Source organism: Aplysia californica, unplaced genomic scaffold, assembly GCF_000002075.1.
Source record: "Aplysia californica isolate F4 #8 unplaced genomic scaffold, AplCal3.0 scaffold01064, whole genome shotgun sequence".
Lineage (NCBI taxonomy): Eukaryota > Metazoa > Mollusca > Gastropoda > Aplysiida > Aplysiidae > Aplysia > Aplysia californica.
In genome coordinates, this window is record NW_004798334.1 from 130,258 (window position 1) to 141,836 (window position 11,579).

The 11,579-nt window shown below is 45.9% G+C and overlaps 1 protein-coding gene across 1 annotated transcript in view; it reads right to left on the reverse strand.

The window, feature by feature from the left end:
• Window positions 1-11,579, reverse strand: part of LOC101845892 (titin) — a gene marked incomplete at its 3' end in the record, with an annotated part of 47,551 nt that extends 35,972 nt beyond the window's left edge. The window contains 4 exon segments of the mRNA XM_035973220.1: window positions 166-465; window positions 1,407-1,484; window positions 2,252-2,305; window positions 4,725-11,579. Of these exon segments, the coding sequence (XP_035829113.1) occupies window positions 166-465; window positions 1,407-1,484; window positions 2,252-2,305; window positions 4,725-11,376 (7,084 nt within the window).

The window sequence follows — 11,579 nt, forward strand, 5'->3', positions numbered from 1 at the left end:
CCCCAGTCCCCCACCCTCACCTCACCTTCAAAAATCAAACACCCCCCCAACCATATTAAACAACCCACATCTCAGTGCCTCACCCTCACCTCAAGAAAGACACCCTCCCCCCTCCCACACACACCCCATCTAGCTACCCACGTCCCAGTTTCCCCGCCCCCTCACCTTCGACCTCCAGGTTGGCGGAAGTGGTGGCGGTGCCCAGGTCGTTCTTAGCAACCACCACATACTTCCCGGCGTCCTCTGGCAACACGTCGTGTATGAAGAGCGAGGCGACGTTCTCCTGGCTGTAGGCGATCTCAAACTCCTCGGAGGGCTGCAGCACCTGCTCGTCCTTGTACCACGTGATGCTGGGCGTGGGCAGGCCAACGATCTCTGTCTCGAAACGTGCCTGGCCACCGTCCGTGGTGGTGATGGTGGTCAGTCTTTGCTTGACCACTGGGGCGAACAGCTCCTCTGGGACTTCTGGAAACATAGGAAGAGGGTGGGGGTGAGGTGGGGTGGAGGTAGGGATGGTGTTAATCATAACGTGAACTGTAAAATGGGGACCAGATTGCACTGTAATTATAAGCATAAATATCGTAAGAGAAAATATAGAAGACTGAAGGCATATAGCGTAAAAGAATAAAAGTAAGAAGACAGAAGCCTACTTAGCGTAAAATAATAGAAGACAGAAGACTGAAATCATATAACGTAAACGAATAAAAGACAGAAGTCAGAAGCCCATAGCGTAAAAGAAGACAAGAAAAATGATAGAAACCAAGAAAAGAAGAACGAATGAAAGGGACCGACATCAACAACTGAACAGAAAACTAACATGCGTAAACAATCAACAAACACAGAGAAGTAAAAAAACAAAACAACTCTTGTAGAGGAAAGAAACAAACACGTCCATTCTGCCGCCAGAGCCACTTATCTCCTCACATTCGTGGATGGCTGGCAGGTGCTCTGGAGTTGTTTGCTCCTTCTTTCCTATTACACATCTATCGCTCTTACTTCTCCTTTTTTGTGTTACATGTTACTATCTAAAAACATCTCTAAATTTCACATTAAATAAAGAGTGTCCTTTTACTTGTATCTTGCGTTAACATAAAAAAACATGTTGTTAACCGCCAAGAGATGTATTGTAATAACAATAATAATAATAAATGACATTTTTATAGCGCTCAACCCCCTTTAAAGTACACAGGCTCTGAGTGCTTTACAATCCAGTACAACGTACAACAGTAACACACAACGTTGAGTTCTGACTAAAACAAAATTACTTCAAATATTCATCTTACACATTTAAAACAGAAACGAAGAAGGATTATTATAATAATTATTATTGATCTAAGGCAGTCATTATGACCCAATTGTGCTGCAAATGCCGTAAAAGTGGTAGTAACACTAAGCCTATCCCTCACCTTCCACGACCGCCTGTTCAGTAGGCAGGGGCGAAATCTCCTTCTTGTCTTCGTCAGACTCGGCCTCCTTCTCCACTTCTGTGGGCGAGATATAGGACAGGTGTGACGACACGGGGAGGAACCAGGATTTACTCGCGGTGATAACAACAACGACGATAATGATGATAAGAAGAAGAAGAAGAAGAAGAAGAAGAAGAAGAAGAAGAAGAAGAAGAAGAACAACAACAACAACAACAACAACAACAACAACAACAAGAACAAGAACAAGAAGAAGAATGATAATAATGATAACAATACTAATAATTTAAAAAATAATAATGATGATGATGATGATGATGATGATAGAGAAATTGATTATAATAATAATACACAAAATAACGGGGAACATTCGTTTAGCGAGACCAGAACAACATAGAGGACGGGCGTTCATCGTAAGAGATTTTTTTTTTAAAGAATGTTTTTACATTCATTCTACATTATCGTATCGCCTCGGGACTTTGCTGATTATGTGAGAATTAGAACAACTAAAATAAAAAATTGCAAGATAGCTAGATCTATTCGTAGAAATCCGTCTCCGAGGCCGATTGCGTACGTAAATGAGATGAACCAACCCAGAAAATGCAGGTTGGTTGATTTTTATTTCCATTTCTTCATGTATTTTTCCATTAATTAATTAATTAATTAATTGATTTTAAAAATTCATTTTTCTTTCTATTTAGATATTCATTTATTTATTTATGTTTGTATTTATTTATGTCTGTATTCATTTATTTATCTATCTATTTATTTATTTATTCATTCATTTATTTCGGGGGGTGGAGGTGTAGGGGTAACGTTTGACTCACCGGCTGTGACCAGCTTCTCTTTCTCCGACAGTGACTCTTCTTTCTCTGCCAGAACTGGGGAAGACACGTCACAGGGGGGGGGGGGGATAATTAGATCGTATAGTTATAACATCTCACAGATTTATGTCCATAAAGTCTCACAACCGTTTCTCATAATATAACGATACAAAGTCGAGCGTATAAGATATGTCAAAGAAGTCATTAGAAAAAAGGGAAAACGTCTTAACACTATAGTAAGAGTACAATTATTATTTTAAAAAACAACAGAATATGTGAAACAAAGGTAACAGTGGAAAGTACACAGAAGCTATTTGTGTTACTACTTTCCTCCACTGGAAACAAAAAGAATAACACCCTGATCGGATAAAACTTTAATCTAAAAAAACAAAACAAGTAAGGAATGTATTTTGTTTGAAAGATTACTGATATATTTGAAGAGAAGCCATAAAAAATAGCAAAATACAGAAACTGGAATGTCGATTAAATAAATCCTTTTTACAAAGTTATGAAATAGATCTATATATTTTCATAACCGCAAAAGAACAGTTCACAATAGTAAACTTTTGTTGTTGGATTTACAAAAATAAATCAGTGTTAACAGAAATGAGGATCTAGGAAGTTGATCCACTTCTCGTACATCCAATCAAATTGCTTTACGATCTACGTGAGTATCTGTGCTGAGAACACAGGGTTAGAGAATATTCCATGAGTGGCATCCTATATCCAGTGCTGCCTGGGCATGCGTGGTAAACTAAACTGATAATGATATGGATGTAATAAAATAGAAAACGAATGAAAATATTATATATATATATTTTGTGAACCATTCCAGTTTGGTGAAGTTAAATGTACAACAAGCAGAACATGTATTAGCCTTTCAAATGACAATGCAACGGAACACCGTTTTGCGTTTTAGTGAAGAATCGACAAGGCATAAAAAATATCAAGAACAAAAATTCAATTCTCACTGCTGTGAATGTAAATATTATGTATGTGTGCACGAGTGACAGTGGGAGCGTGAATGTGAAAATGAGTACGGCGGCTTTCTTTATCCACAAGTACATATTTGAGTATTCTGACTTTCTGTTGAATAAAAAAAATACAGGTTTTCTTGAAGAAAAGAAAGCTGTTAGGTTTAAACAAGCCGAGAATCTGGCAGTTGTTATCCTTTCTTTCCAAAATCCGCAAAGAATTCGTTCAATAAAGTATTGCACATTACACCCCTCACCATGGTTATAAATATAGACCCTGGAAACCACATGACTTGTTAAGTTATCCCTGACAACACGATTATCAGTACTGACATGTGCTGTGGAATAGATGTAAAACCACGGCAGAGGAATATGGCTACTCAGAAAATATGTGTTTCTTTCTTCTTTTGCACGTCAGTTCTAAGGGAAGTCGTATGGCTGAAATCCAAGTTCATAACCAAAGTAGGTTTTAAATTGTGAACTGCATTAATTATTTTATTAGCTGTAGACATTTTGGAGTAACAGAGCAGCTCCTAATACACGCCAGGCACCTAGGGTAAGCAGAGAGCGGCAGCCATGGCAGTGCGAGGTCTAAGAGTGTAATTCTATGGAACAAACAAAAAGTACAACATAGGCGCAGACAGTTCAGGTCCATGAATTGATGGGAATATAAAAAAATGAATGTAGACAGTTTCCGATAACGACCTGGAAACAGCCTATCGCGTTCTCTTAAAAATGACAAACAAAAAAGGTGATATTTCAATAACATTGCTAGTTAAGGGCTCTAAAAGCCAAAACCAATCATGTCATAATATATCAACGATGCAACGTGTTGATTCTGTAAAATAAAAGTGATTTGGTTAAAATGGTCAGTTTGAAAAGTGCCTGAATGAACAGATATTGAGCAAGAGGAGTTCTCTGCCCTTGTGCTTGACCATTTCTCTCCACATGCAGACGACAGTTGTGTGTGTGTGCCCCCTAGAGCACACACCTACACGACAATGGCTGCTTCGTCTCTCAAGCTGACGTCATGTGAGGCACAAGGCACGCACGGCTACACCATCACAACCCCCCCTCCCCCCTTTTCTCCCCAGAAAAATGAGCACAAACAAATTTGTCTCTAGTGTTTATTTTTCTTCCTGTGCTTCTTATATTTGCCTTAGCCATATGAACGGAAACATATTCAAAATTTCAAAACCCCCGCAGATTCCGGAAAGAAATCAACTCTTTTATCTACCACCTTTATTTTGTCTACCACCTCTCAAGAGACGAAGCACCAGATTCGAAAATGTAACAAATTTTAGATGTAGTAAAGAAACATAATAATAATAATGGAATATACAAAAATTAACATAATCAATATCTGTCGAGCCGCGATCAGTGCATCAGTAGACATTCATGAATATCAAACATGCCAGGTGCCTTCTTGCACAGCATGATCAAGATTATGCATGTTATGCATAATATATTCATGATTTATGCGCTGCTCCATGTGCGTATACCTTCTTCAGACCGCAGTCTCGCATCCTCCCCGTCCACTGATCGATCTAAAGGAACACCCCGTTCATTACCCCGTTCATAGAGTGCTTCAACTACTCTAGCCCTTTCATTTTCTTTTTCCTCTTCCTCCTCCTCTTCTTCATCCTCATCGTCGAACTCGTCATCTTCTTCGTCTTCCTCTTCTTCTTCGTCTTCTTCTTTTATCCCCATCAGCCTCCTCTTTTTCTTTTTCTTCTTCTTTGAGCGTACGGCAAGACCTATGCTGTCCTCTTCCTCCAAAACATCAGTCTGAGTTGTCAGTTTCTGTCTCCCAGCGTCTGAGTCCTCCATCACTTCCAACAGTTCCTCTCTGCTGGCCAGACTGTCGTCAGAGACTGACCTCTCGGACATTTCTTCCGAATCGGACAGGTCAGGTGTCACGTGATCTCCTGGAGGCTCAGTTTCGTTGACAAATTGTTCATGGTCCCTGGGAGTATGTGCAACTTCGATACCCATTTGTTCATCCCATCCGGTAGGTCTTACTTCAGTTTCCACAACTTTCTCACTTTCCCGCTCTCTCTCCAACCCAGCATCAAGCTCGTGGCTAGCGTCCTGTCTCCCTGTAAGGTCAGAGATGGGTTCTCGTTCTTCGCCAACAACAATATCATAATCTAAGCTTTCCCCACCAGTTTCCCTCTCGTCTGTGCTTACATCAACCACAGACTCGTGTGTACCTCGTGAAGTCTCTGATCTATCGACTTGCTCATATTTCTCTGCTACTTCTCGAACAAGAATTTCCTCGGGTAAGGACTTACAGTCTTCATCCGGAGCAAAGTTCCCTCTTTCTGCAGTGGCCTCCTCGTCGGCGTGTTTCTGTCCGTCCTTTGGACTGGTTGCCATATGACCCACGCCTTCCCTCTCACGAGAGTCATTGTCCTCTTTCTCTTGTATTTCCGGGACATCGTCAACCTTCTCTCTAGAACATTCCTCGGGGGATAACGAATCTCTCTGAACATCAATTTCGATACTCTCTCTGGAAAGAGACGCAGTTTCTTCATCTTTCTTTAACTTTTTGTCGTCTGCATATCCCAACTCTGAGCTGGTATCGTCAGATTCAGTTGTGATGTTGTCGTCTTTATCTTCAGAGAACTCATCGTCGTCGTCGTCACAGAGGGTGCTCTGGTAGGTGGAGTCCTCGGTCCTCTCGGAGATCGTGGAGAGAACACCGAACGATTCCTCAGCCGTGTCGTAGTCCAGTTGACTGTCGTCAGCGAAACTGTCGTACGTCCGACTCTGTGGGCTTCCCGGCTCATCATTCAAAACCACATAAGACCTGTCTAGAGTTGCCTTTCCCTCCTCTAACCGAGGAACGTCTTCAGAAGTTTCAAGCCCCTCGACCAGCCTCTCTTCTCTTAAGGCCTCACTTTCTGGAAGACTGCCGTGTTCCAGTTCAATGTCAGTAGCTTCTTCATTTCTTCCAGACTCTTCGGGTAAACCACCCAGGACAGTCTCATCATCTACCTTATCATCTTTTTCTTCCGCATCGTCCAGTTCCTGCTCTTCGGTTTGTTTATCTTGTCCTTCTTCTTGCTCTTCCTCTCCCCCACGCTGGACGCTCGCAATGTCCACTTCTGCCAACGTTACTTCCGCGGTGAAACTCTCTGGAACAATCTCTCGTTCCGTGGTTTGGGTTTCGGTAAAACGAAATTCCTCCTCCACCTTCAACTGTTTGAGGTCGGTTATCTCTCCATGGTCGCCCTGAGGCCTGGAGTCCTCTGATGTAACAGGGGTACACTCAGTGAAAAGAGTGACTGCGACTTCCAAACTTGCATTCTCTGCCATGGAAGCCTCTGTAGCTTCTTGAACCTCTTCTTTAAGTTTGTCTTCAGTTCTGACATCCTCACCAGACTCAACCCCCTTCTGAAGTGACTTCATTGGAGTGGCTTCTTCAGTATGCATTTCATCAACCGTTTCCCTTTCTGTATTTGAGGTTTCAAACAGTTCTGTTTCCTGCAACAGATCAAGATCGTCTGACTTCGAGACATCATCGCCAGTCTCCACAAGCCGGTCGTCCGGTTCTCCTGTAAGAACTTCCTCAGTGGCCAGATCGTCTCTGGTCTCTCTGCTAGAGAAAGGAGTCTCCGCGTAGTCCGCGTCTTTCTCCTCCTGCGAGATCTGATCACCGTCTTCTTCACGTGGGTACGTGGTGACCCTCACCTCTCCCTTACTGTCCACGTCTATGGCACGCTCGTCCGGCTTTTCTCTCACAGACATCTCAGACTGTGTTGACGTTTCTGACTGTGTGTAGTTGTGGCTCATTTCATCGTCGTTCCCGGCTTGATGAGTGTCCAAAGGCGTAGTTTCTGACCCGGGTTCAAGTCCTGAGATGACCAAGTCCTCTGGTCCGCACACCTCGTCCTCCGCCGGATGTTCAGTGATGATTTCTGGAATCCCCAGCGAGGATCTGTCGACGGAGGGACTTCTGCTCACTTGTACTTCTCGAAGTCTGTCCATAATCTCGTCAGAGAGGGACGACACATCGGGCAGAGTCAGGGGGTTCTCGGCAGTCCCTGAGCCCAAGCCTTTCGCTCCCAGCTTGATGGAGATGTCTGACACGTTCTTGGTCACTTTGTCAGATCGGATGGTCACCGTTACGATTTTGGCCACTTCCAGGACAGTCTCTTCCATCCTGCCCGCGCCGTCTTCATCTTCTGCCTCAGACTCAACGGTCACCACTGGGATCTTCAGCCCCTTTGTGATCTCGCTGACGTCATCGCTCTCTTCTTCATCTTCCGGCAGCGACGACATGGACTCAGAAACCAACGACCTGTCCAGAGGGCCCCCCTCAGACTCTCCCTCAGAGCTTTCGCGAGTCTTTGACCTTGACCTTCTCGTTCTCTCCTGGCTCGCGGTGAAACGTTCAGAGGACAGGCGCTTCTCCATCCCATCGAACGAGATGTTGATTTGCATCACTGTCCCGTCATCGTCGACGTTGTCGTTTTCATCTTCAGTCTCTGCCAGCTCCTGGGGTGTCCAGGGCACGAGTGTCTCTCTGATCACAGTCTCGGAGTCTCGGCGGAGCGAGGGCCTTCTCGTCCTCAGGTACTCGTCGGGAGTCAAGCCAGAGTCTGGTCCTAGCGAGGAGTCTCGGCGGAGCGAGGGTCTCCTCGTCCTCAGGTACTCGTCAGGGGTCAAGCCAGAGTCTGGTCCTAGCGAGGAGTCTCGGGTGGAGGGCGGGGCGTCCATGCTTGTGTCCAGCGAGGGACTGGACATCTCCTCATCCGTGGAGAATACGCTGCTCTCGCGCATCGTCACCATTGAAGTGACCTCTCGGCTCATGGCCAGTCGCTTGAAAATCTGCTCGGCTCTCTGCTCGTTCACGGAGATATCAATATTGACCATCGGCTTCTCACTCTGGTTCTTCTCTTGCTCTGGCTTCACCTCCAGCAGTCTGCTGACCGTTTCCATTCTCCTGGGCCCAGTGAACGTAGCTCGTTTCATCACAATGACCTCGTGACGTGGAGCAGAGATCTCTCTGTGTGGGACAATCTCGTCCTCTCCCAGAGGTCGTAGGTCATCGAGGACGGAAGTCTCCGGCTGCAGGTAAAGGTCAAGGTCAAGGCTCGGGGACATTGTTGTAGGCGCCGTGGTGGTCGATGCCAGAACCGTGGTGGTTGTCACAGCACTGGTCAACGTCTCCGACATGACGGTTGTCGTTGTTATGGCAACGGTTGTTGTTGTCACCGCGGCCGGCGTGGACTTAATTACTGAAATCTCCACTTCCGTCTTTTGAGGTTCAGGCGATGTCTGTGGAGATGTCGGTCGTCCATCTTCCGTCACCGGAACTGGGGCACCATCTTCATCGTGCAAAACCGAGTCAGGTGTGGCATCGCTTGACCTCCTGACCTTCACCTCTACAGTAGTGACCGGTGTGATGTCATCTTCCTCCGATGGGAATATCTCGGACGTGGGTTGCTCTCCCCAAGGTCTCTGGGCAAGTGGGAGTGTTTCTCTCAACGCCGGCATTTCTTCCCCAAGGATGTCTGTACTAGCCGTAAATGCGAGAACTTTCTCTGTTTTAGACGTCTCTTCCCACACTTCAGGTTTGGTGTAAGATCCATCCACTCTCTCAACTGTGGCTGGGCCGATGTCCTCTGGTTCCAAAACGTCTTTTCTCTCAATCTGTGGCCTCACCTCAACCTCAGTCTCCTCTGATGGAGGTTCCGTTTCTCTTTCCGTAGATTTACTGACGCGTATCTCATAGCTGGACGAACGTTCTTCAATATATCCAGGCGTTTCTTCAGCAAAGGTGTCCAAACGTGAGGTCAAGCTAATGATTTCTTCACTCTCGGATGTTATTTCGGACTTTTCGAAAGTTGTCACGTCCGTGAACGAGACATCCACATCAACCACGGCCACATCTGTAGCAGGTTGTCCATCTGCTCCAACCTCAAGCTCACCATTTTCTGTTCTCAGATCCACGTTTGACTCTGACGTGACTTCATCAAGAGTACCCACTTTCCGTTCCTCCACGTCAGAAGTCAAAGACTCATCTACAGTTTCCGAGGTGAAAGAACTCTCTAAAATCTCCGGTACACTTTCCTCCCACAGCTCCTCCGTTGTGGTCCCACTCACAGTTTGGTCAGTCATTGACGTACGCTCTACCTTGCTTACTGTCGACGACTTGCTCCAGGAAAGGTCAACGTCCACTCTAGTGGCGTGTGTTTCTTCAACCACGTCAGTTTCTTCAGGTGATACAGGAGTTTCTTCAACAGATACAGGAGTTTCTTCAACAGATACAGGAGTTTCTTCAACTGTTACAGGAGTTTCTTCAAATGTGACAGGAGTTTCTTCAGGTGATACAGGAGTTTCTTCAGGTGATACAGGAGTTTCTTCAACAGATACAGGAGTTTCTTCAACAGTCACAGGAGTTTCTTCAACAGTCACAGGAGTTTCTTCAACAGTTACAGGAGTTTCTTCAACAGTTACAGGAGTTTCTTCAACAGATACAGGAGTTTCTTCAACAGTTACAGGAGTTTCTTCAACAGATACAGAAGTTTCTTCAACAGATACAGGAGTTTCTTCAACAGATACAGAAGTTTCTTCAACAGTCACAGGAGTTTCTTCAGGTGATACAGGAGTTTCAATGTCCACTCCAGTGACGTCTGTTTCTCCTGCGTCGTCCAGTGCGACAGCTCCTGTTGTTGGTTCGTCTGTTGACAAAACCTCCGGTGACACACGAGCGTCCTCTCTCGATACCGGAGATTCTTCAGCTGATGGAGGACTTATGGTATCTAGAGCAGGAGTGTCCTTCTCCTGGACAGGAGTCTCACCAGGCAACTCACATGATATCTCTACAGGCTTCTCGCTGTCTGTTTCTTCAACAGCTTGTTCTTCTCCGAGACGTTCTCTAACCTCAACCTTCACTTCTAGTGACGGAGCATCCACTTGTCTTTCTTCAACCCCAGAAGTCAAAGGTTTATCCGCTGTTTCAGATGATGCAAAAGAACCTATCTCGATATCGTCTGCTGACATAACTGTCCATTCTCCATCTGTTTCATGGTCGACGTGTGATACAGGAGTGTCCCTTTTCACCTGATCGGTCAATGGTGTGTTTGTATCTTCATCTACAGAAGTGAAGTCTTTTTCCTCACTCTCTAGTGGTAACAAGGACACACTATCTACATCAGCAACAGGTTGACTTTCTTCTCCATCCAACGGTTCCAAAGGAAATCCGTCGCCAGCGCTGGAGCCAGGCTCCGAGGAACTGTCCTCGACATCCTGAGACACGTCATCAGAGCTGTCAGGGACGATGTTGGTCAAGGACAGGTCGACTGTAGCCTCTGAGCTGAGGTCAAGGTTATCTCGGTGCCAGTCGTCGTCTGTCACATCCGCGACCTCCATGGCGTCCACAAAGGAGTCCAGCTCCGTGCTGGTGTCAGGCGCCATGAGGGATGTGTCCGAAACTGCAGTAGAGTCTCCGGCTTCCGTCCCACCAGGTGACGTCATAGAATCGACAGAAAGAAGGAACGAGGAAGTTTCTGCATCTCCAATTTCTGTCTCAGGAGCACCTCTCTCGGCCGGAGGGGATGTCTTCCTCTCCGCGTCCCCCACAACCACCTCTACAGCGGGAGAAGATTTATCTCCCTCTTCTTCCTCCTCAAAACTGACAAACTCAAGCGATGAAGAACTCCCACTTTCTTCCGACGAGTCACTAAAAGAAACGCCAATAACACGCGCTGTTGGGGACGATGTCTGTTGATCTGGTTCTTTGCTACTCCCCACAGGCTCTTCCGTTTGTGGTCGGAGATCTTCTCCCTCAGAACGGGACCAGGTGAAGTCGCCCTCCTCTGAGGGAAGAAGAATCCACTCAACGTTGTCTGGAGTCGCACCACCGTCTGCTATAGGGGCAGTGCTCTGCTCTTCGCTGTCCGTCACGTCTTTGACCACAGACGTCTGCTCAGAGAGGACTTCTGGTGTCGTGTTTACATCTCCATCCGGGACATCATCGGGACCTGGTTTGTCCGCGCCGGTTCTAGCTACGTCTTCTTTACTGTCCTCGTCTGCTACAACAACTTTTCTGACGAGCACTGGCACATCATCCTCATCCTCATCTTCATCATCCTCATCTTCATCATCCTTCTCAGAAATCAAAGACGGCTCTTCCATCAGCATGACCTGAACATCAGGATTTTCCCCGCTTATTTCTACCTCTTTCTCAAGTACTGGCGAAGTTTTCTCTAAGATACCCTCCCCCAAACTGGACACACCAGAAACTCGCTCCTCCCCATCCCCAGCCCCAGGATATCCCTTGCGATCAGTGGACAAAGGGAGATCAGCAGACACAGGGACGACATCCTCGTGGTCCGTGTCCTCCC